General features: G+C 49.6%; 1 protein-coding gene across 13 annotated transcripts in view; it reads right to left on the bottom strand.

The window, feature by feature from the left end:
• Positions 1-544: 544 nt before the first annotated feature.
• The window catches only part of ubr5 (ubiquitin protein ligase E3 component n-recognin 5), a 36,480-nt gene continuing 14,466 nt past the window's right edge, over positions 545-22,558 (bottom strand). For 5 of the 13 annotated variants that reach the window (XM_062539495.1, XM_062539498.1, XM_062539501.1 and 2 more), the window contains 51 exons: positions 22,393-22,509; positions 22,085-22,195; positions 21,738-21,892; positions 21,381-21,498; positions 20,992-21,176; positions 20,636-20,778; positions 19,683-19,795; positions 18,991-19,134; positions 18,526-18,637; positions 18,256-18,410; positions 17,930-18,127; positions 17,412-17,694; positions 16,825-16,951; positions 16,365-16,516; positions 16,120-16,215; positions 15,185-15,308; positions 14,936-15,033; positions 14,652-14,806; positions 14,363-14,454; positions 14,027-14,173; positions 13,490-13,608; positions 13,039-13,165; positions 12,542-12,671; positions 12,258-12,418; positions 11,480-11,719; positions 11,180-11,303; positions 10,964-11,075; positions 10,720-10,851; positions 9,371-9,628; positions 8,641-8,909; positions 8,125-8,336; positions 7,449-7,682; positions 7,277-7,350; positions 7,018-7,101; positions 6,591-6,763; positions 6,308-6,433; positions 5,942-6,159; positions 5,499-5,619; positions 4,764-5,109; positions 4,552-4,602; positions 4,377-4,464; positions 4,118-4,262; positions 3,830-3,960; positions 3,603-3,663; positions 3,299-3,477; positions 3,088-3,172; positions 2,778-2,933; positions 2,541-2,654; positions 1,921-2,065; positions 1,612-1,697; positions 545-1,274 (listed from right to left, as the gene is read on the bottom strand). In XM_062539495.1, coding sequence (XP_062395479.1) covers positions 1,062-1,274; positions 1,612-1,697; positions 1,921-2,065; positions 2,541-2,654; positions 2,778-2,933; positions 3,088-3,172; positions 3,299-3,477; positions 3,603-3,663; positions 3,830-3,960; positions 4,118-4,262; positions 4,377-4,464; positions 4,552-4,602; positions 4,764-5,109; positions 5,499-5,619; positions 5,942-6,159; positions 6,308-6,433; positions 6,591-6,763; positions 7,018-7,101; positions 7,277-7,350; positions 7,449-7,682; positions 8,125-8,336; positions 8,641-8,909; positions 9,371-9,628; positions 10,720-10,851; positions 10,964-11,075; positions 11,180-11,303; positions 11,480-11,719; positions 12,258-12,418; positions 12,542-12,671; positions 13,039-13,165; positions 13,490-13,608; positions 14,027-14,173; positions 14,363-14,454; positions 14,652-14,806; positions 14,936-15,033; positions 15,185-15,308; positions 16,120-16,215; positions 16,365-16,516; positions 16,825-16,951; positions 17,412-17,694; positions 17,930-18,127; positions 18,256-18,410; positions 18,526-18,637; positions 18,991-19,134; positions 19,683-19,795; positions 20,636-20,778; positions 20,992-21,176; positions 21,381-21,498; positions 21,738-21,892; positions 22,085-22,195; positions 22,393-22,509 — 7,539 coding nt within the window. In that variant the 3' untranslated portion in view covers positions 545-1,061. The remainder of the gene's footprint in view (positions 1,275-1,611; positions 1,698-1,920; positions 2,066-2,540; positions 2,655-2,777; positions 2,934-3,087; positions 3,173-3,298; positions 3,478-3,602; positions 3,664-3,829; positions 3,961-4,117; positions 4,263-4,376; positions 4,465-4,551; positions 4,603-4,763; positions 5,110-5,498; positions 5,620-5,941; positions 6,160-6,307; positions 6,434-6,590; positions 6,764-7,017; positions 7,102-7,276; positions 7,351-7,448; positions 7,683-8,124; positions 8,337-8,640; positions 8,910-9,370; positions 9,629-10,719; positions 10,852-10,963; positions 11,076-11,179; positions 11,304-11,479; positions 11,720-12,257; positions 12,419-12,541; positions 12,672-13,038; positions 13,166-13,489; positions 13,609-14,026; positions 14,174-14,362; positions 14,455-14,651; positions 14,807-14,935; positions 15,034-15,184; positions 15,309-16,119; positions 16,216-16,364; positions 16,517-16,824; positions 16,952-17,411; positions 17,695-17,929; positions 18,128-18,255; positions 18,411-18,525; positions 18,638-18,990; positions 19,135-19,682; positions 19,796-20,635; positions 20,779-20,991; positions 21,177-21,380; positions 21,499-21,737; positions 21,893-22,084; positions 22,196-22,392; positions 22,510-22,558) is intronic. The other 8 variants (XM_062539496.1, XM_062539502.1, XM_062539503.1 and 5 more) reach the window with 8 other exon arrangements.

Below are 22,558 nucleotides of genomic sequence, written 5' to 3'. Positions count from 1 at the left end.
ATGGCGTCACCATACGGAGGGGTGGGACATTTTGACGTCTACTTCCTCAGGGGGACACAGGGGGTTCTCAAGGGCCGTCGCTCAAAACTGCCCTTCAACACTGTTCATTTTAATCTTTAATTGTTGTCAGACACAATTTCGATTAATCAATTAATACTTACTACATAGCATCTTACATTATTCACCACCTGCAAAGTTTTACACAGGTTTAGGTCTACTGTAATTGAGAGTTGTACAACATAGTATATAATTATTACCCCCTAGCGCACGTTAGCAGACAAATCCTTGACTCATGAATGCAATGCAATACCGATTTCTGTGCCAAAAGGCGCTGACCTTAATTGAACTTCCTATAACCCGAAATGTGTAGCTGTTGTTGCAACAGATGTTCCGAATCCCTCTAACTTCATGACAGCTGGCTATGACATGTGTCATACCATGTTTGAGAGGTAGAAACATATGTAGTATGTTTAAATCAATCTATTCATGCTTACACACAATGTGTTAGTATTACTCAGGTAAACATGCCAAAGACCAAAGAAAAGCCAGTAGTTGCATCCAAGTTTATTCTGAAATTCCCTACTCCCCCTATACAAGAAAAAATGACTTTCCACAAAGGCAGCTGTGATCTCTCAGTGATAGTAAGTTTTCTGTCATGGGCAGAAGGGGAAGAAAAAATTCATAATCACAGTGTAAATTTTTTTTGTTAAATATTTTCTGCTGTCATCTTTGGCTGGGGCTCGGCAGACAGTTTCATGTCGAACAGATGATTCCTGGGACATTACAGTTCAAGCCAATGGAACTGAGAGCTGCGGGCTCAACTTCACAAAGCCAATGCAGGAATGTATATTTATTTCAGAAAAAAAAGAAAATAAAAAATAAAATAAAACAGAAAATAAAATAAGAACAAGCCGTCTGCTTTCACAACAGATCAAAATTACCGCCAGGGATGCGACAGCATTTCTTTAAATTCCATAAAATTGTATAGACAAAAAATAAATCTACAAAAATGGAACTAGTAATATTACACAACAGTAAACATGTTTTTTTTCCGTCAACCTCTACACAAAACCGAAGTTCTTGGTCTTGATGGCTAATAAGAGTTTCTGTTTGAGAATCTGTTTGGAGGAGTAGAGTGGCACATAGAGGCGGGAGATGCAGGTGTTGGCGGTGGGCAGGTGCTGGTCATCTGGAGGCCGGATGGTGATGGAGGGCATCGGCTGGAAGCCCTCCTCGCTAGCCGGCAGAGATGGACTAGATGTCCAGAAGTACACCTGCAGCGGCACAGGGACATAATCAGGTTAGGGATACACTTCACCAAGACTGGATCAACGGTTACAGCAATTTCCCACATATAAGCCGCATTGTGTGTATGCCGCAGGACAGAGTTTTATGCAAGTTAAAAGAAACAAAAACATATTAACACTATATTAACTGTCTTATTAACCTCATAGCTGAAGAAATTTTGCAAAATCAATTCATAAGCCGTGGCTAATAGTCAGGAAATTACGGTAATACCCGTTTGTAGGAATTTATCATTATGTTTTTAATTCAATGTGAAATTACTGTAGTAAATGATGGCAATAATACAGATGGCAATAGTTGTCTTACCAGATCCTGCCTTTCTGTCATACTCATCTTCTCAACAATGGACCAAAACCAGCGCTTGAACTGTAGAAGTTTCTCAGCATTTTCCCCTGCGAATTCAGCAAATGGTTAATCACTGTGATCATACAAAATACGTCAAGTAAGAACATGCTTCTTACATCTGACATGTAGAAACAACTAAAGATCTAGATGTTATATCAAACTATAAATGATTTGATGTCTACCATTTTGAGAGATGCAAGGGCCAAATTACATTTCTGGCAGAACCTAGTCATTTCCAAGATCTCAACATGGCCTGGTCTCAACTCTTACCCGATTCATCGTTGAATGAGGTGAAGCTGATAAGCATCTGCACATTGACCTCTCCACACCCATTGACCAGAAGCCGGAAGTCCTCTGCTGTGAGGTCCTCCAGAGCATTCTTGGGAAGCACATCTAGGAGCCCCTTTCTCATTGCCTGCCAGGGAGCATACCATCATTCCAATTAACGCGTGGGCTCTACAAATCCAGTGTCATGCCTTGACCTAATTTTAGCCCTTTATTTCCAGAAACTCATGCCTGGTCAGTTACACCATAAAAGGAAACACGGCTGGGCAGAGCTGCCGGTATCTGAGGCTGTCAGAGACTGACGGCAGTATCAAGGACAAGATGACACTGTCCCAGAACACCACACATAAAATGGTACAGTCATACAAAAATATCATTATTTATATAGATTACATATTGTTGGAGAAATTATTGAAACATGTATTCTCATAAAGTGTCCTCATTTCATAACTCACTCATCACAATCATCAGGATGTGAACAGCAGTAGAGTTGATTATAATCATAGGACACTTTAGGAGAATACCAACATATAAAGAGTACACATCATGGCAGACAACAACTAAACATACTTTCCCAATTTCTAAGTTCAATACAGCATACTTACATGCAGAGGCTGTTCAGCAACCACCAACATTCTGTGCTCTGCATACTTCCTCACATACTCATAAACATTCAAAGGGGTCACTGGCATGTTCACCCCACCAGACAACAGCTCCACCTGAGGGGAGAAGAGAACGGATCGGATCAGTAAGACCACATGCTATTGTTTGTGGTAAAATGATTGACAAAACAAAACAAAACAAAAAAAACATGATTGCTATCAGCAGAACTGGACGTGTACCTGTCCAGCGCCCTCCTCTTTACAGAGGTCGATGGCGAAGGCCAGGTCCATGGCTGAGAACACGGCCTCGGCCTCCCCAGCCTGGGAGTGGAGGATTAGCTGCCGCAAGCTCTCATACATCACGGGGTCGAAGAAGGCAAAGTCATGCCAGTTCACCTGCAAACCAACGGCAGAGACAGTTTAGGATATGGCACCCTGTCAAATGTACAGGCCACCTGCATTACATGGCAATGTAACAAATAAAGGAAGAGGTGATCAAAAAAGGAAATAAAAGGAAAAAGAGAGAAGTAAACCACATCTGTGTGCTTACCTTTCTCCCGAGCAGCACTTTGATGACGTGTCTATTCAAAGTGATCGGGCACAGCTCATTCTGCAGCAAACAAAGCCCTAGTATTCTGGAAAGGGGACAAATCAAATCACTTAGTGCTTCACCACCATTCTTCTGGGTACCAGTCTTTATGTGATCCCTTTAAGAGAGCGGAGGATTGTGGAGGTGCAGTGGGATGGGTGGGGGTGCTTACCTGCCAATGTTGCGGAAGCAGTTGAGTCTGGCCTCCGTGTTCTTGCCCGGTCGTGGGGAGTAGAAGCCCCGCTTGCCCGGTTGGTAGAACAGAGGGGCGTTATCGTCCCCGTCATCGGGGTCGTCCAGCTCCATGTCCACCACGCTGCGGGTGGAGCCGTGCCTCTTCCTGTTCTCCTGCTGTAGAGGTGGACAACAGACCCACGTTACCATGGCAAAGATGCATAACAGAGGGCAACATAGCCTTCAAAACCAGACCAAACCAGTGCAACTCTGATGTGAGCTCCCCGTGGACAAAAACAAACCTGTGCTTTCTCAGGGGCGTCCAGGACACCGAGGTCCAATATGCTGTCAGCACCGTTTTCCCTGAAAGGAAAACCAAAAATACAAAACATTAATACTCAAGGCACGCTTGCACAGGTCATCCATGGAACCCAACCTCTGATTTACAGATGGAGTAAATCAGGGTGTCATTTCAGATTAAGCTGAAGCTTGACTATGGAGAGAGAGCAGCAGCTGCAGCAGTAATTACCTTCCATGTGCGATAAGGAGCTCCATGGCCTCCTCCACGCGGGCCCTCAGGGAGTCCTCGCTGGCCAGGAGCAGCAGCAGCTGAGCAGGGGACAGCTCCAGCAGCATCCCCGTGATTTTACTCGCAAACGCCTGCAAACACCACATTACTACTATTACATCTGTATCTGTTGTCCGACAGCTCTCCTGATTACAAAGCTATATTGACTGCCAAAGGTTGACATACTGTTGATGCTCAATGAGGTACATGGATTTATAATAATAAAATTACAATTGGAGAGAGGCGTACCGGTTGCATGGCGTGTACCCGGGGGTACAGCCGTTCTCCCAGCGCCTGCCTGTGTGCCGGGAGTGGGTCCGGCTCGTCGCTGGGGTTTCCTTCAGAGGCAGGCCTGAAGGGCCGGGTGTCGATGGACAACTGCCTTCTCGAGTCCCTTTATTGAACACAGGGAGCACAGAGCATGGGAGTCAGTCTAGGAGGTAGGAGTTCATCTAGGGCAAAGGAGACGACTGCCATGGAACCGCCACCAATACCATCAGATACTCACCTGTCGCGGTCCCGCCGGGAGCCAGCGCGCAGCCCCCCGCTCCTGCGTTCCCTCTCCCGGTCCCGGTTCCTCAGGCGTTGCATGAGATCTGGAGACACACACACGCACACACAACAGCGGTCAGTTAACAAAAGCGGCAACTAAGAGCTAAAGGCCAAAGCTGTAAAGAGTAAACCTTTCAAATCTTGTTCTCCTATGTTCACGCCCAAGTCAGCGAATGCAGCAACTGCAGCAACAACAGCAACAACAACTGTTTTTGGTCTATTTGTGTTACAACATGACTGTTGAAACTGACAGAAAGCTGCAAGAGATGCAGCAGAGTTAGACTAAGCCATCCTCTGTGATGCTGCGTGGGTGTAAGGTGTAGTAGTAGCAAGGGTCACGTACTGCTGGCCTGCATGCCCTTGCTGACGCTCTGCACGCAGTCCAGGTTGGGCAGCTTCTCGTTGGACAGGAAGGCCTGGGCGATGGCCGTGTAGAAGCTGCGCGCCACGCCGCTGCCCTCGCCCGGCTCGTCCTTGAAGGTGACCTTGACGCGGTGCACGGCCATGGGCGTGGTGGTGCAGCGGCGGCCGAAGTGGGTGTTGAGCTGCCGCATGGTCTGCTGGATGAGCTGGTCGCGGTCGCGGTCCACCTCCAGCGCCAGGTCCCGCGACTGCAGGTTGCGCAGCTTCTCCATCTCCCGCCGGAACTTGGACTCCTTCACCTCAAAGCCGCCCAGCTCCGTCAGGATCTGCCACGTTTCAAACGGAGAGAACGTCAACATCTCCTACTTTTACACCCATTACCGTAAAGGTTTAAAATGACTCACTTACATCCTCAATACTATTGAAACACTAATATAACACTACAGTAATTTCCCGCATATAAGCCGCATTGTGTATAAGCCGCAGGACAGTGTTTTATGCCAGTTAAAAGAAACAAAACCATATTAACACCATATTAACTGCCCCCCTGTATTAACCTCATAGTGGAAGAAATTTAGCAAAATCAATGTATAAGCCGCGGCTAATAGTCGGGAAATTACGGTAAGTGAATGTTCATGAATAAAAGACATCTGTTCCCTGAGCCCTGGGCATCTCAGTAAGTGTGACGGACAGAGAGGCGTGCGGAGGGACTCACCGATCCTGGCTCAGCGCCCACGTCCTCCATGAACACTCTTCCAAACAGCTCCAGAGAGAGCCGCCAGCGGCCCAGCAGCATGTCATGAGAGATCACCATTCCCATAAAACTACAGTGGGGTCTGACACACACACACACACACACACACACACACACACACACACACACACACACACACACACACACACACACACACACACACACACACACACACACACACACACACACACACACACACACACACACATTACTCCACACAGATCTGAGACAGACACATTACACTATTCTAATAACTACGGGAGTTTTTCCAATATAGCTAGCAAGGAACTGGCAACTGGTTGAATAGTAGCAGTTCCCACACAATCAATAGCCATGTCAACAAAGCCCTGTTGTCTGGCTAGGACAGGATGTTCCTACGGTTCCTGGGTTGCTGGCAGTCCTACCTGAAGGAGGGCAGTGGAGGTCCGTCGCTCTCGGTCAGGCCGATCTCGGCCAGCAGGCTGCTCTTGAGCTGGGCAGCCAGGTCGTGGGGAGAGGGGCCGGGCTTGGAGGTGTCCATCTCCTGCTCCGCCGCGGCCTGCTCCTCGCTGCCCCTGGGCCGTGACTCCATGCTCATCACATTCTTCATGTTGGCCGAGTACGACATCTTAGTGGGTAGAATCTGTGGAGACGGGGTTCCCAGAGGTTTAGCACGGCTTGGTGCAAACATCATATGTACTTGTACTTGACATGCCAGCAGCAACTGCCAAGTCTGAACTTTGAAAATAATTTATAAAGGAAGATGGAAATGGGCATACTCCTGTACTTACTCCTTTGCTTACCTCTAGGCAGTTCCTATCCACCGACATGTCAGCAAGTCCTTTGCTGGCCATGTAGGAGGAGGAGTACAGCCCTTGGCTCGGTCGACCAAACAGGTCCTCCTTCCTCGCATTGGGCTGCAAGAAGCAGAAAAGACGAAGATGAGGACAAAAACAAGAACATCACAGCAGAGTCTCTGATTATTGTCAAAAACGAGAAACTGACCAAAATAAAAAGAAGAAAAAAAGAACTGTCTATATAGTAGAAGGAACCAGACTGGGGTTCGAGGCTCACCTGTAAGAGGTGGGGCTGATCAGCCAATGGGATGGCTTCAGCCAAGGGCACTTCAAAGGGATTGGGCGGGATGCAGCCCAGGAAGGTCATGGAGTCCGAGCGGCGGAAGAAGGGGTGGTTCTGTCCCGTCTCTGCGGGAACCGGCTCGTCGTCCTTGTCTTGCAGCGTGGAACCTGAGAGAACACAACACCGAGCAGAACATGAGCATGGAACACAGCGTCCGCACACAAGAAAGGTCATCCAGGGTTCCTGCAAGAATTCTGAAAAGAAAGAATGGATCGTCCAGAGTAAGCCATGCAGACATTCAGACGTACAGGACATTAAAGATAATGGCAGCCAAAACCAAAAAGCTCAGAGACCGAGCGAGTCAACACACATCTTTAGGAATCAAAAGGCTTGTTCCCAGACCGCCTATGCTCCACGGTACCTTTGACAGCCGCTCGCTTCTTTTTGCCTCCTTTCTGCCTAACTGCCTTCCTCTTGTGTCCCTCTTCGAATTCCAATGCAAAACCTAACAGTAGTAGTTGCGTAATAGCATGGGCTTGTTATTTTTGGGGTTTAATTGGAAGATTCACACTTTCACGTCAAAAAGTTCACTCAGATTTGTTTTCCAAAGAGCACCAACTCAAAAAGTGAGAGCAGATGTGAATCTCTGGATGCATGAAGCATCCGCCACACACACTTACTCTGATTGGTGTCCTCGTCGTTCTCATGCTCCGAGTCCTCATTGTCCAAACCAAGCTCCAGAATTTCTCGATTCCTGCAGAACAAACAGTTGGTGAGTCTCACATGATTGAAATAAGAGTCTCCACGGTCCAATGCGCTCATCAAAACACCCTAAGCAGGAGGCGGACGGACCTTTTGCGGTCCATCTGTGGCGTGTCCAGCGTGGTCTGCTGGTTCATGGCCTTGATCCAGTAGATGAGGGCCTGGAAGACGTAGGCCACGTGTTTGAGGGAGCACACGTCCAGCACGGGCAGCACGTCCGAGTGCTCGTCGTTGTGCGAGCGCATCAGCGACAGCGCGTAGTTCAGGAAGTCTCCGCGGGCCGACATCATGCCCTGCCGAGCGGTCAGCAGTGTAGCGGCGCGCCTAGAGCAGGAAGAGAGCAGGAAATGAACCATTAATGATAATCGCAATGAATGTGCACGTCCACATTTCCTTCAAGTACAGCTCTGGAAGTGTGTTAGAATTTACAGTAGGTCACACCACCAAACTACTATGGCAAAGAAATTGTATCAAACACACTTCACCACAGTTGCAGACCATGCTGAAATGGTCAACAATTGTCCCCAGGAAATAGACTGGGTAAACCCAGCCCAATCTGCCAGAGATTTGATTTCGCCCTACAGCTCAGGTTGGAAACTTGCACATTTATCTGATTGTTGGTCTGGTCTGATCGTAGTCTTCTAAACTATGCCCACTGATCATGCCTCTTGTGCAGTAGAAATACAGTGCAGACACCCCAGACTAATTATCAATCTCAAAATATTGAGTTTGGAAACGGAATGTCTGGAAATGTGGAGGCGTGTACCTGCGGCCCTCCAACGTGCGCAGGCTGGGCTCCTCGCGAGCGGTCATGCGCTCTCGGCGGCCGGCGTGCTGGGAGGCGTGCAGCGGGTGGCTGGGGTGACCTGGGTCCCCGGCGGAGGACAGCGCTGAGCCGTAGCGCAGCTGGGCCTCTGTGGAGTCCATAATGGACACCATCCAGTTCCAGGTGGGGATCAGCTTGTCCTCCACATAGTTCTACACACATGGACACAAAGACACAAATGACCTTACTGACCAGGGGTGGCTCCTTTGAGTGCAAATCAAATCTCCCTTTTCATTCATTCATTCACTCATTCATACAGATCTGTCTTGAAAATGAGTTTTTTTCTTGTTGTCTGTTGACTGTCAATCACAACTACCAACATGCACAGTAATAAAAATAATAGATTCCTGAAACCATATAGAAAATAAATACCACATTAATTTATTTCTGTTGGGTTCATTTGAATTTTCTGTGAGAAAACACGCGCAGTGTGAGACCTGCTGACTCCAGACCCACCTGCAGGTTGACGGCGTCCTGGTAGGTGAGCTTGACGGCGGCCGGGTACTGGGAGTAGACCAGGTGGTTGTACTTGGGGATGAGGCCCATGAGGTCGGAGATCTGGCGGATGACGATGCTGTAGGCGCGGGCCAGGCTGCTGGCGGACGTCAGGTAGCTGCTGGAGTTGCTGGCCTCCAGGGCGGCGGCGGCCACCGCCGCACTGTTGCTGATGGCGCTGCTGCGGCGCAGGTTGGACGGGTCGATGTAGATCAGGCCCGTGGAGCTCGCTGGGGGAGGGGACACACACACACACACACACACAGATCATCCCTGAGTATGCTCCTCTGGAAAACAGCATCTTTACAGTCGCAAAATGTAAACACGCGTCTTGTGTGTTGAGCACAAGGAATCAATCTTGTAGGAGGGCTTTGGCGAAGGCATTAATTGCCCTACATTTCTCATGCTTATTTGAATCACACACTAACTGCTTGTAACACGTTACTTCTTATCTTATCTAATGACTCACAAAACCAGCATAGAGATGATGTCATTAATCAAAATCAAGGTGAAAGGTGAGCGTTCAGACCATACAACAATGGGTGCACGCACCTGATCAAAGCTGCCCTTCTCCAAGCTCAATGTGCATTATTAAACGTGATAAGCGCGCAGATTTGCACATCTAACTGGCTCTATAAAATGATGAGGTAATGGGAAGGTTGAGGGGGCTGACGAGGGAGGGGGGTCTGACCTGCGGGCGTGGAGGTGCTGGACGGGGCGCCCCCTGCTGCCCGCTGGCTGGGCGTGGTGCGCACGGCCCACTGCATGGAGCGCGGCGCCTGGGCGGCGCTGTTGGCGTGCGCCGTGCCCGTGGTCCTCTCCAGCGGCTCGTCCACCAGGAAGGTCTCCTGGTCCACGTCGTCGCTCTGGCTGCTGCTGCTGTCCGAGTCGCTCGAGTCGTTGGACTGCGAGTCGTCCTCTGAAAAGAAGGCAGGGACACTGCTGGCACCTTGAAGGGGAAAAGTGGAAGGAGGAAGAGAGTTCAAAACAGAGAGGAGGGGGGAGAGGAGGAGGGAGAGGAGGAGGGAGAGGAGGAGGAAGAGGAGGAGGAAGAGGAGGAGGAAGGTGTGGAGGAGGTGTCAGTGTGGCCATAACGCAGTAGAATGCCCCCGATGGGAGTTGAAGGTTAGTGCTCCATGCCAAACCATTACCACCTCAAGGACACCTGCCACTATCTGTGCTATCTCTAGACACCACACACACTAATCACACAAGCACCACACAAGGCATGGACTGCCGCTGGAGCTCAGAGTAAAGTTCAAACACAAGTGTGTGAATCAACGTGTGTGTGTTTGTGTATATGCATGTGTGTGTGATTCCTCTCGTTCAACCAGTGGTGTTAGTAGCAGATGATGAAAAGCTTAAGACAAACCAGATCAACATCTTTTTTTTTTTTTTGCTGCTCAAACTAAAAAATAAAAGCGTGACTTATCACGTGTGCATACATCCACACAGGTTAGCAGGAACAAGAAGCACGCCGATTAAGTTATTCTTTATATTAGGGGGGAAGAAAAAAAGAAACAGCAACCCAGTTATTGGTTAACAAAGCAAGTGATCCTGGTTGAGGTGGGGGTGGGGTGGTGATCTACACTGAGAGCACATCTCCACATTAACTCTGTGTGCAATCGCCACGATCACTCGGCTCCTGACATATATGCATTAAGACAAAGAGAAGCCCATACCAAAGATGGGAAATGCCAGGGACACCCTACTGCCTGCAAATGAAATAGAGGGCGTTGAGCTAAACACTGCATCGCATTCCAGCAGAAAACAAGTGCTAGTCATGAGCTCTGAAACAGCTAGCAACCCTATCAGTGGCAGTGGTTAAGTTGCTTTTAGAATGTCAACTGTCCTCTATATGGAACTGACATATGACCAATTCCCTGGGCAAACACACTAGATTCTACACAGATTTAAGCATCAATACAGACTCCTTGTGCGGTGACAATGGCAGCAGAGTAGCAAAAAGCTTGTCTGTCTATGTCATACATGAATTACTAATCATTTCACATTCCACTGGTCATCACTTGAGTTAAATACCTGCTTCAGATCCGGCAGTTGCTGCCGTGACCACACTTCTCCGTCCACTAGCATTGTCCTGGTTGCTGTGGTTACTCTCGCTGTCACTCTCGGTCTCCGCGGCAGCGAGGAGATCCAACTCCATGTCACTTCCTGTAGGAGGTGCAAGAGATAGATGAAGGGCATTGCCAGGGACCCTGTTGAGTTGATGGTGTGGAGTGTGTGAGCTTGTGGAGGCGCAAGCGGCACTCTTAACGGCACTCACCGTCCTCATCGTGCTCGTCGTGCTGACCCTCAGCCTCCGCGTTCTCCTCCCCCTGCTCCTCCTGGTCGTCATGGTGATCCTCCTCTCCAGCAACACCCTCCACCACCTCCACCTGAGAACAGAAAAGCGTTTAGCGGCACGTTCTGAAGCTTAGAGGAGGAGGAGGAGGAAATGCTGATGGAAACGGTTGTTAGGGGGTCTGATGGGCTTTCCTACCTCCTCAACGTCAGCGGACACAATGTCGTCCTGCTCCTCGTCGCGCCCGCGAACGGGCTGGGATTGGCTGCTGCGGTGGGGTTGGGGGGTCCGGATGATGTAGGACGAGGCAGCCTGACTGGAGCTGAGAAAACAAACAACAGAAAACAAGGCTGCATGTAAGCACAGAGACAAAAAAAACAATACAACGCATTCATTCAACACTCAAGACTCAATCACATGCCACGGGTCACAAAATGGCCGTCTTTCCTGGTATTTAGCATGTGGTCAAGGTAAACGTGTAGGTGGCGTAGGACTCACTTGCTGGACTGGTCAGGGGAGGGCCGGGGCGGCAGCGGCTCTACGGAGAAGAGCTCCTCGCTGCCCTGCACGGCGTCGATGCTGGTGCTGGCCAGCGTGAAGGGGGCGGTGGGCCGGGCGATACCCATGCGCACGGGCACGATGAGCGACTCGGCCACGTTGCACAGCTCCTCCACCGCGTACGGCAGCAGAGCCTGGAACACGCGCCGGCACTTCCCTATGGGCTGCGGGATGAAGTTACTGGGGGACAAAGAGGACACACGGCTTCAGTTTCACTGGATCACTTTTCACACCAGCCACAGAAAACCTAGCTCACATACATCTGATGATCTTCACATCGAAATGTCTAAGTCAGTGTTTTTCAACCTTTTTGAGCCAAGGCACACCTTTTTCATTGAAAAAAATCCTGAGGCACACCACCAGCCGAAAATTTTAAATAAAATGAAATTTTATTGAAAATGAAATTATATAAAACTCTGTAGCCCGTATTAACGATATCAAGTCATTCTTGTCAAAATGTCTTGAATAGGAATCAAATGAACACAAAGACAATTCTTTCTATTCACTCTTTTTTAGACCAATTAGGTGAAATTGGATCATTTCCCACGGCACACCTAACAATGTGTCACGGCACACTAGTGTGCCGCGGCACAGTGGTTGAAAAACACTGGTCTAAGTAGCGGATCTGCAATAAACACTAGAGCTAGGACGATGTGAATATAAAAAGGCCAGCGTGAATATTCATAAACACCACAAATGTACTGAAGGCCAAGCGTACTTTTTCTTCTTTGACGAGGCCATCTCCACGCTGAGGATGACAAACACACGGGCCACTGAGCGCAGGAAGCGCCTGGTGACGGTCACCGCCTCCTCCCGCCGCCCAGGGGTGTATTTATTCTGCAGCTCCTTCACCAGCGTGCCCAGGAGCGTGTCGATGAACTACAACACACACACACACACACACGTAAATATCATGCTACGGCCACACAAATAAGTATTTTGGGTGCATAACTGAAGCTGTTGACCGGTCCGGGAGTCCTGGGAGTGCGAGGCGGTGCTTACCGTGATGTCCGGGGCACACTTGACGATGAGGCAGTGGGTGAAGCAGTCCAGCCTGATGGTGCCGCTCTGCTGGTTCAGATACACCTGCTCCTCTGGGAGGAGGTGGGCGATCCTACTGCTCGCACTCAGCCTGGCACAGCACACACACACACACACACACACACACAAATGAGCTTGGTGTGTTCCTTCTACCTCGGCCCCTCAATCACATGCACGTTACAGATTTAAGGAACACATCACTGCCACCTACAGTCCAAAGCTCACTATCACAGCTCAGCCATAAAACAGAAATGCTCTCCACAATTAGAATGCTATATGGATACATGCTAAATATATGTAGATATACTGTATAATGTTAGACATCTACACTGGCCACATGACAGCAGGTACTGATCAGAGAGACACAGACAGAGAGAGAGAGAGAGAGAGAGAGAGAGAGAGAGAGAGAGAGAGAGAGAGAGCGCGAGAGAGAGCGAGAGAGATATGAGGGGGCTTACGGGTCTTTGTTCTCCTGGGAGCCGAACATGATCATGGACTTGAGGGCGTTCCAGTCCTGCAGCACGCGCTCCAGGGCCAGCTGGGCGAAGCGTGGCGGCTCCAGGTCGTGGTCCGGCATGTCCGAGTCTGCAAGGCGGGCCGACACACGCGCAATATAATCAGTGACTCAGGCCGTGGAGAGCCACTGCGGCACGGTAACTGACACCGCGTGGGGAGATAAATCCCCAACGGTCAGGCTCATAAGGTTGTGAAGCGCCTATGGCGCACTGACACCGTGTTTATTTTTGCGAGAGTGAAATGGGACAGTAAATCATATGGCCCTGTAATTTTTTTTATGTTCGACACAAGAGCCACTGCTGTGAAAATGTCAGGGTCTGTTAGGGGACCGTCTACCAGTCGCATGCGGGCAGGCACCCGCAGTCAGTCAGACACACACACACACGCCCTTACCCTCTGCACTGGCAGCTTTGCGATTGCGGTCTTCTCGGATGCGGGGCGGCCGGTACTGGCAGTGTTCCACACTCTGCCTGGCAACTGTCTGCACCAGGAACAGCAGGATGTGCTCCCCCCTGCAGGCATCAAGACAGCAGAGAGAGAGAGAGAGAGACGCACACAGAAAGGCAATGACAAAGGAGGAGAAGTACAGAGTGCAAAGGAAAGAGAGAGAGAACGAGAAGAATGAGTAAACAGAACATTCCTACCAATATGCAGATGTAGTTTTGCTGGAGTATGAAAACACACAGCTAGTCCCTCAGCACATGCTCTACATCAGACTGATCGCCAAAAACATGAGCAGAACGCTTTATTTGTGCTATTGTGACATTACTGCACTAAGTCAAAGGACAAGGTAAGGTACTGTCTTAAGAGCTAAACTTGGGACAAGGTAAGGCACCGTCTTAAGAAGAACTAGTCTACTGTGCGTAAGCTCAGGACGTGTGTGTGTGTGTGTGTGTGTGTGTGTGTGTGTGTGTGTGTGTGTGTGTGTACCTGCTGTTGGGGGTAGTGACAAGGTTGGTGGTTGTGAGCAGCCTGTAGAGGAGGTCCAGACGAGCAGCCTTCTGCCCAGCGATCAACGTCTTGCACTTGCATTTCTCCCAGCAGTCGCAGTACGCAGTGGGGGAGGTCCTCTTCAGCCTAGAAACACACAGATAGCAGTGCTGTTCAGTTGCTAATTCATTCTGTTGGTGTAGCCCTACAATATATGAAGCGTTAGCTGAGAAAGAGCTAGAAAATGATCCAAAGAAGGACTTATGAAAGCTGTTTGAAAACAACCATATGGGACTGTGATTGAGAGATTGGACAATGGCACATTAGTGTACGTACTTGCAGTCGTGTCCCTTGTGGCAGACCCGGGCACATTCGGTGCAGCAGCACAAAGATTCCAGCAAACCGCAGGTCCGGCACTCAAAGATGTCCTTTAGAGGGAAAAGAAAGTCAAGTACCACAGTGAGAATCAATACATTACAAAACAATCAATCAATCAATCAATCATACATCTGTATTCCACTTAGAAAACTCATTCAAATCTTCTTTACGTCTTTAAATCAAATTGAACTAACTGTGGCAATGCACCTCTGCCAGCTGTGACAGGTGCGTCAGCAGTGGCGCTCACCTGATTGATGTGCTCGGCGCCGGTCCAGGTGAAGCTGCAGGTGTCGTTGCAGCAGAGCACGTAGAGGGGCGAGTCGTCCGGGTTGGTGCCCGACGGGCAGATCATCTCCATGAACAGCGAGTCGGCGTCCTCCTTCTCGCCGCTGCCAGACTCCCCTAACACAAACAGATGGAGGCCTTTTAATGAAGCACATGCCTACCGGAGCTGGAGCGCTATCAAAGGCACACGCGACGTGTTTTCCCCGCGTTGGGCAAACAGGCGGGATCGGGGCGTGGGATCCTCACCCTTAGCGATTTTCTGCGCCGCTTCCAGGACCGTGATGGCTGCTGGGTAGGCTCTCCCGCTCACTGCCAGCATGAACGGAGTCATTCCACGCGCATCCCTGCCACACACACACACACACACATCAAGATATGCAACCTCATTCAATCAGAATTCCTCTTTCCAGAGGAGGAGAGAATCTGGCACAGCCGTCCCAAGGGAGTGGGCTGAGGTGGGCGTGTGTGTACTAAAAGCAAACAGAGGGTGCGTACTTGGCGGAGAGGAGCTGGCGCAAGTGAGGCCGCAGCACCACGCTGTCACACATGAGCTTGAGGATGAGGTGAGCGTTGGCCTTGCGGTCTTTGGACTCCACCACCGAGGGCTCAGACGACGGCCCTGCCCAGGGAGAGAGAGAGAGAGAGAGAGAGAGAGAGAGAGAGAGAGAGAGAGAGAGAGAGAGAGAGAGAGAGAGAGAGAGACACACACAAATGACACATTAGAGCTGGAGCAGACACCCCACACAAGCGGCCATTTAAGGCCTCCCACCGCAGGACTGTGTGAAGGACGGTGCACAGCCAGACAAACAGATGCACCACGCCAGGATGACACACGGACTTTCCCCAAAGCCATGAATGGAGATGCGCTCAACACACAGACATACTTAGCTCCCGCCTGAGCTTGTCTGTAGGTGTCTGTTGTCTTTGCTACTGTGTGCAGTGACGTTGACAAGGTCACCAGACTCGGTGGTCAGCGGAGGTGCTGAGAGCATCTGGGGTGCTAAAGCCTGTCTTGTGTCTTTCTGCATCTGTGTGAGTGGACGGATTTGAACGCATGCATTTTAAGCAACTGTGGGAACAGGAGCGCTAAGCTCAGCCACTATATTGCAAATGCTCAGAGGGTGAAGGGCCAGGGTGGCAGTGTGTGTGTGATGTCAGACATGCATCTGAGTGCATTTGTGTTTGAGTGTGTGAGTAAGCGTACGCGTGTTTCAGTGTGTATGTGAGGTTGGGTCCGTTTTGAGAGTGTGTGTGTGAGATTGCATGTGCATCGGAGTATGTGTGTGAGCACGTGTGTGAGTGAGTGCATGTGCACTTGAGTAAGTGTGTGTGACTGCATGTGCATCTGAGTGGAGTGAGAGTGTGTGTGTGTGTGTGTGTGTGTGTGTGTGTGTGTGTGTGTGTGTGTGTGTGTGTGTGTGTGGGCTCACCGGGGATGGTGGAGGTGCTGGGGCCCTGGCTGGTGCCGGTGGAGGCAGTGGTGAGGGAGCCCACTGCAGGGGCCAGGATGAAGTCAATGTCACCATCTAGCAGAGAGAAGCACCAGGGGGAGACGTTAGGCTGCCAGCGTGGGACGCATGAGGGGGCATGAGGGGGCATGAGGGGGCCACATGGCTGCAGAACAGGCTGCATTCATGGGGGGCACCGCCAGCAGCTCTGGGTGTGGGGGACTTACCTGGATCCATGGGAGGGGGGTCCGGCACCCAGCTGGGGGGTGCGATGGGAGGAGACACGGGATCCTGGTGGTCACTGGAGGAGGGGCCAGACTCGTGGCGCCCGAGGCCCGCTGCCCTGAGGGAGCGTCTCATCATCTCTCTCAGTCGCAGGCTGGAGAGTAGGGGGAGAGGGCAGCCATTAGCACATCTCATACACAGAAATACAACACATTAAGGTCTGGACACAGTGCTCAGAACAACGTTCAAAGTAATATTCTTACAGGGGAGTTACACGTCTCTTTTTTGGGACACCGTTGCGAAAGTACACCCAACTGTCGCATCCGGTGTAGTTACTTCCATTGATCATAGTGATTATTATCCTTTTGAATGAAACAGCTGAGCTAAAAACTATGTTGTAAATGGGAATATTCTGGACAGTGTGTGTGACGACACTGTGAAAAGTGGAGCCTGGCGTCTCACCCTCGGCTGCTGGAGGAGCCGGTCCTGTTGCCCGAGCTGTTGCTGGACACCACCGAGATGGCGTTGGCAATGGCCTCCACCGCCGACAGCCGCTCCGCAAACGTGTTCCTCTCCGAGCGCTCGGCTTCTGGAAGACAGGCAGGCTTGAACAGTGAGCCGCAGAGGGCAAAGCGCTAGCACAGCAGTAGCTTCAGAGCCCCACTAAAATTAGGAAACCTGCTTCTGCGCTCGCATCTCTATTCCAGCTCCACAAATGAGATATTTATGACTCCAAAGGAGGAAAAAGCGAGAGGACACGGCCACTTTTGGATAGCTGCGCATGTCATTATCGTTAAGCCTGCCAGGGTCCGTGTAAAACTCCCCCTGCGGCGTGGACAGGCAGGTTTGGACAATGAGCCGTTGCAGTAACCAAGCAGCCATCTCTGAGGAGGACAGCTCTACTAAATTAAGAAGCAGGCTCCTGTACTGTATTTCTATTCCAGTTTCTAACATGAGATATTTATGACTAAACTATGACAAGAGTGGAAAACAGTGAAGCTCCGAAGCACTTGTGGGTAGCTGTGTGTGTGGTTGTGTCTGAGCCTGACCGGGTGCTTGCAGGACTGCCCAGCTGGCCTGGCCAGCCTCGGCTCTCGGAGCGGCGGCTCGGCGGGCCGTACCTTCCTCCTCCTTGGTCTCCTTGTTGCTGACGGGGAAGCAGACGGAGACGCAGGCGTGCAGCACGTTGCGGTTGCCGTCGCAGCGGTGGCCCAGCAGGGCGTCGAGCGCGTGCGGGTTCTGCTCCAGCAGCACCGCCTGCTCCAGGCCCGCCAGGTACTGACGGCACGCCTCGTAGTCGCAGCGCAGCACGTGCTGCATCAGGGTCTGCTTCTGCACACACACACACACACATTTTTATACAATGTCAGTTGGTTCACGTTCACGATGCATTAAGTATAGTTCAAGCAATTAGCACTAATAACTTGAATATAGTTTTATGTATACTCAGTGAAAAGCATGTTTAAGTGTCTGGAAAAACAGAAAGGATCAAACAGAAGTATGCGCAGTAAAAGTATCCTAGATGAAGATGATAAGTGATCCCTCAAAGCTACAGAGCAGCCCTTACCTCCACCGCCATGATTATGACAGCAGCTTTCTTTTTGATGGTCGAGTTGCTGGGGAGATTGACGAGAGAGTGAACTCCCATGCCTAAGCTGGTGATGGGCGGCAAATCCAGCCAATCAGGGTCTCTTATCCCACCCATACAGTCTTTGGCCATGGGGTAAATTGTGCCGTTGCCATCGCGCAGGATAATTGGAGATTCCTGAATTAACAACAACCAGAAGATCGAAATGAATGGCCAAAATGACATTTCCAAACAAACTGGGGAGAATGTCATTTCAATCCATCAACACAAAGAAGAAAAAAGCAAAGTAAGAGCAAGAGACTGACCTGTCCTGCGGTGAAGATGGCCACATTGCGTTCGCTCTGACCCAGAAAAGCCAGGTTGCTGGTAGGAAAATGATTCTCCTGCTCAGCTTTCCCACTTGCCAAGTCAAAGATACAGTACCTAACCCAACTGCCTGTTTTCAACACGGCATGGACTCCTGCAGCAGAGAGAACGGGAACGTTAGCACTTTCATAGGACACCAACAGACATACACCAGAGAATGAGAGTACACCAAGACAAAGGAGATGGCTTTGAAATGAGGCACAACTGACCTTTGGAGTCAACATTCACGGCTAGAATTTCAGCCTTTTCTGGGATACAAAGTTTTTTAGGTGTGCGCTGAAAGCAATCAGGAACTTTAGGAGTTCCCCCAGTTTTTACAACCTGCAGATGGAAAGAAAACAGCGAATTAGTGAAATGGGACACCGTTGCAAGCAGAACTTCTTCAGCTTATTCTAAGGGTAACTTCTGCCATTTTATTTCTGTGTTGAGCGTATATATGTAGCTGATCTATTCTGGAGCCTGGGTATGCATCTGTGTGGTATGTGAATGCTCTGCTACAGTGGACTCTTGAACGTCATCAACGATAAATATAGCACTACAAGTGTGCACACACTAATCAGCACCTATAATTGATATCCAGAAGAGCCACTAGCTCTATCTGAGTGTGTGTGAGAGAGACCGTGTGTGTGTGTGTGTGTGTGTGTGTGTGTGTGTGTGTGTGTGCCTGTGCGTACCTGTAGTTCATCTATTCTGAGGAGCCTGCAGTCTTGCAGCAGTGAGGAGGGGTCAGAGTCAGTGGGAGCTGCGCTCTGGCTGCTCACGCTGCTCGAGGTCCCTGGAAATTTCACAGCAACATACGCACCATCGACTTTTAGCACCTTGAGTTCAAAAGAGAAAGCTGTTGCAAATGAGGCGTCATGACAAGGCAACACACAGGACAGGACACACACAAAAGACAGAGAGAGACAGAGCATACAATTCCAACAGCAGCTGGACTCATTTCTTACAATTACATTTACACTTATACAAGATGTCTATCTTTACAATCCATTTCTTTACTAAATTTGAAATTCTTAAAAGTATCTCTAATACACAATGGTAGCCATTCAAATAAAAAAAATATAACGTGACTACTGTTTATACACATCTATTTTCCAATACAAAGAAAAAAAACGTTAAATATCAAAATACTGTAATGTCAAAATATCTTGTCTACTGCTTGCCGTAAGCAGACATGATTTACAACAGTAGAGAAGTAGAAAAACAAAAACAAAAAACAAACAAAAACAAACAGCCAGGTGCCTAAGTATTACAGCTAGAGCATCTCCATGTGAGAACAGAAAGGACAGCAGAGGAGACAGGCCGGGGGAGGTGCTCTTCCCCAAGCCGAGCTGCGCTGAGCGGACGCTCCGCGGGCACCACCCACCTTTCCCACGGGGACGTTTTTCACGTCCTCCACAAACACGACCTCGCGCAGAGGCCACTGCTCCTCGTTGACTTTCTCCTCCTCCTTGGGGGCCGGGGTGGAGCGCCGCCGCTCTGCAGCACAGCAGGACACACGTTAGACACACCAGCGCGGCGCCTGCGCCCACCTACGCCAACGCTAAACGCACGGAACCTTCCGGAGCAGTGCGGCTACGTCAGCCTATCCCCATCCCCCCCGTGAGAGCGGCAGGAATAATAATAAATAAATAAATAAATAAATAGGCCATGATAGATTTTTTCGCTTGTGCCATTTTTTATGTCAGGGGATTGTGAAGAACTGACTATTGGTTTAGTGTACGAGTCGGTGTCTGCTATTTGGAATCTTGCTCCTCATATTTCCGCGTTAAAAATATTCACCACAGGATGAATCATGTTCCATAATTCCGAGCTACTTCTGGACTCGAAACAGTTGATCTGTGCAGCATTTCTAGGCCGAAGCATTCATTATCATGTAAAATAAGCCCTGGATTGATTTGCCGCATGGTGAACAGTATTATTTTGGAAACGGAAAGCATTTTTTAAAAGGGGTCTGTTATTTCAAACAGGATCCGCACTTGGCAACAGCAGTACATTTCTGTGCTGTCAAGACACAGAATTCAAACTTACCTCAAGCTCTTAGGACTTTCTCTCAAAATATTCCCTTCAGTTAGGAAAAATGAGTTGTGCGGCTTAATTCCACACACTGATATTAACTGCGCTTTTGGAAACCAGACATCATCCTACAAACAAGTGTATGAGTTCTGGAAACTTTCTATTTCTAGTGACTCCAGATCTCTGTCCTGGCCAAGCACTCTTCCTTTCCACCAAGTTACAAACAGTATTAGTACTTCATTTATATGTATACGTTTATGTATGTATGCGTGTGTGTGTATGTGTGCGTGTGTGTGTACTTACTGTAAGGCAGAGAGGCGCTACTGGCGATGGAGGAGGCGTCGCTGCATGTGGAGGCGGGGGAGGGAGGGGGACCCATCTCAGTCTTCACCAGCTCGGGTTTACTCTCCGCCCTGCACAACACAGAGCAGCATGCCAACAGCACACTTACTACTATTATAGCAGCACGTCTTGTGCACAAACACACACACACACACAGGCCACCATGCATCATTTTACAACAACAGACTGCTTAAAAAAAGATTTCAAAAGGAAAAAAGAAGAGAAAAGAGAAAAAGAAAGTTCAGAAGTTCTGAAGACTCATAAGGAGGGGGGGGGGGTTGAGTATTCAGCAGAGTGGGGGGAGCTGCTGGTCTTACTTGGCCTCCTGGGTCTTAGTGCTCTTCTCCATGTTCTTGAGGCTTTCTGGCGAGCGCAGTTGGAACCTGCAGCTCTCGTTCATGTTCCACACCGACTCAAGCAGAACGCCCACCTTAGGGATACCAGCGTTGACCGAGAAGGCCACAGCTCCAGCATGGTACAGAGGGTTATTCCTCAGGCACACCTGCAGAGGTAAGACAGATGGATTTTAGGTCTAAATCTTATATAGAAATGAAGACTATCTGGCACAAACAAACCCTCATTCCCACTTAAATGCCAGCCACAAAATAACTCAAAGTTTAACACCAGCAACAAATATAAAAATGGCCAATAATTCATTATAGTTAGCTAATTTAGGACTGAGAAGACTGAGGAGAAGTTTCTGGACCTGTGTTCCCACGGTGATGTTGGGTATGGACGAGATGCCAGCACTGGACTTTGGCTTCTTGTTCTTGGCTCGAGCCTTCTCCAGCATCTTCTTCCGCTGACTAAACGGCACCACGCCCCTGGGAGGAGGACAAAATGACCATTTCAAGCAACCAGCAGCACCGCCCTGAAAGCCCTTCACTACCATGTAATACAGGTCAAACTAAGAACTCTCCAGCCAGAACAGAACACAAACAGCCAACCTAGAGCCCTGAAGAGGCCTTGCTCACATTCTTTGAGATAAGTGGACATTAAACTGGCGGGGTAATCAGTGCTGTGGCTGCCTCCCCTCAGTAGGGCGTGTGTGCTGTGCGCTCACCACCAGTAGAGGCTGTTCTCCAGCTGGGCGCAGGTGTAGAGGGCGCAGCAGTGCAGCGAGACGATGCGCTCGCCCTGCAGCTCTGGGAAGCTCTGCGCTCCGTGCTCCAGCTTGGAGGCCACTGTGCTCAGGGAGTCATCCACCCACGTCGCCACCTGCAGGCCACACACACACACACACACACACAGCTCAGTGCAGCTCTAGTATTGAAGAGCCAGTGTAGGCAAGTGGTTTACTACCGGCACCGTACCGCAGGTCTTGGCAACACACAGTGATCATTTCAATATTACAAAAAAGTTGGATTACGGTTCACTGTTCTCAGTGCAAATTCAGCATCAACGTCTTACCTTGTTGGTCTCAGTGGCTACAGTAGCTCTGATACTGTTGGCGGACAGAAGCGTGATCTTCTCGTTGGTCAAGCCCAAAGAGGACACCCGCGGGTGATGGATTGAGGGATTCTGGAGAATACAGGAGAGAAGTTGTCAAGAGTTGGCCCAAAATATTTTCTAACCTTAATATGCTTAGTACATTTCCTTTGCTAACTTTGTAAAGCTAACAGCTACCATGTAATTTCAGCCCAACATAAATGTGGCCATTAATTCCTTAATCAGAATATCTTGTTTCTAGACATTCAAGTTGTTGTGCAGTGCTTTACCTGTGCGTTTCTGTAGGGTTCAGGGTCACTCCACTTCCACTGATAGAGCTCTCCCTTTGAGCTCACTGCTACTAGCTCAGAGTACAAGGCCGCAATGCACACAAACCTCGTGCCGTCCTGCACAAGACAGAACCCAACAAAACAGCGAATGAATATCCCCTCCACA

This window comes from Sardina pilchardus, chromosome 6, assembly GCF_963854185.1.
Source record: "Sardina pilchardus chromosome 6, fSarPil1.1, whole genome shotgun sequence".
Taxonomy (NCBI): domain Eukaryota; kingdom Metazoa; phylum Chordata; class Actinopteri; order Clupeiformes; family Clupeidae; genus Sardina; species Sardina pilchardus.
This window is presented reverse-complemented; position numbering and strand designations above follow the sequence as displayed.